At 26.8% G+C, this 1,081-nt stretch overlaps 1 protein-coding gene across 1 annotated transcript; it reads left to right on the forward strand.

The window, feature by feature from the left end:
* Positions 1-58: 58 nt before the first annotated feature.
* TRIADDRAFT_35123 (uncharacterized protein) lies at positions 59-646 on the forward strand (the record flags this gene model as incomplete). The annotated part of the gene is made up of 1 exon (XM_002119038.1): positions 59-646. One exon carries the CDS (start codon positions 59-61, stop codon positions 644-646), a length of 588 nt encoding a protein of 195 aa, XP_002119074.1.
* Between the last annotated feature and the right edge of the window lie 435 nt (positions 647-1,081).

Consider the following 1,081-nt stretch of genomic DNA (forward strand, 5'->3'; position numbering starts at 1 on the left):
TTGATATCTCAATTTTATTATAATATTCTTTACTTAAATTAAAACCTAATATTTTATCATGATAAAAGCTCTCCCCTTACCTTACGATAAAAATGAATTAGAGCCAACCCTATCTAAAAATACTTTTGATTATCACTATGATAAGCACTATCTAGGATACGCTAATAAACTTAGCGCTCTGGTCGATGGAACAAAATATTACAACATGCTTCTTGCAGATATTATTATTGAATCATATAAAAATAACGATACTCCTATTTACAATAATGCAGCTCAGGTTTGGAATCATATTTTTTATTGGAAATCTATAGGTAAGACACAAAAATGCCCTACTAAATTGATTGAGTTGCTAAATAGGGATTTTGGCAGTTATGATACCTTTATCGAAAAATTTATACAAGCTGGTGTTACTTTATTTGGTAGTGGTTGGATATGGCTGGTTCAAGATAAAGAATCTAAAAAATTATCGATACTGCAAACTAAAGATGCAGATAATCCATTAATTCTAGATAAAACTCCAATACTAACAATAGATGTATGGGAACATGCATATTATATTGACTATAAAAATGATAGATTAAAATATCTTGATCAAATTATAAAAAATAATATCAAATGGCTTTTTGCTGTAAGTAATCTTAATTAACTATTATAAGTTAAGTATATAATCTTTTTTTATTGATACTTGACCATGATATTTTATTTACACTTCTCTAATGCCTGTAATTTCAGATATCTCACTAATTGATGCTTAAGAAAAATTTACCTTATACAGTTATAACTAGAGGAAGACAACTTGTAATACTGGTAAGTCAGCAAAAATCTATTATTACTTGCTGTTAAAAATAAACAAAGCGGTATAAAATATGGTAAAGTAGAGAGAGGTGGTCCTAAAAAATGGCTTTTTCAACAGCTCCTATTGTTTGTTGTATAAACAGACTTAAAATTTTAATGTCCATTTAAGATCATAATCTAAATTAGACTTGACTATATTAGACTATAGTCTAATATATAGATGAATATAAATATTAAATTCATGGAACGTTATTTAAAATCAATAATTACTNCAGATAGTGAATCT

This window comes from Trichoplax adhaerens, genomic scaffold (genome assembly GCF_000150275.1).
Source record: "Trichoplax adhaerens TRIADscaffold_4285 genomic scaffold, whole genome shotgun sequence".
In the NCBI taxonomy this organism is placed as follows: Eukaryota; Metazoa; Placozoa; class Uniplacotomia; order Trichoplacea; family Trichoplacidae; genus Trichoplax; species Trichoplax adhaerens.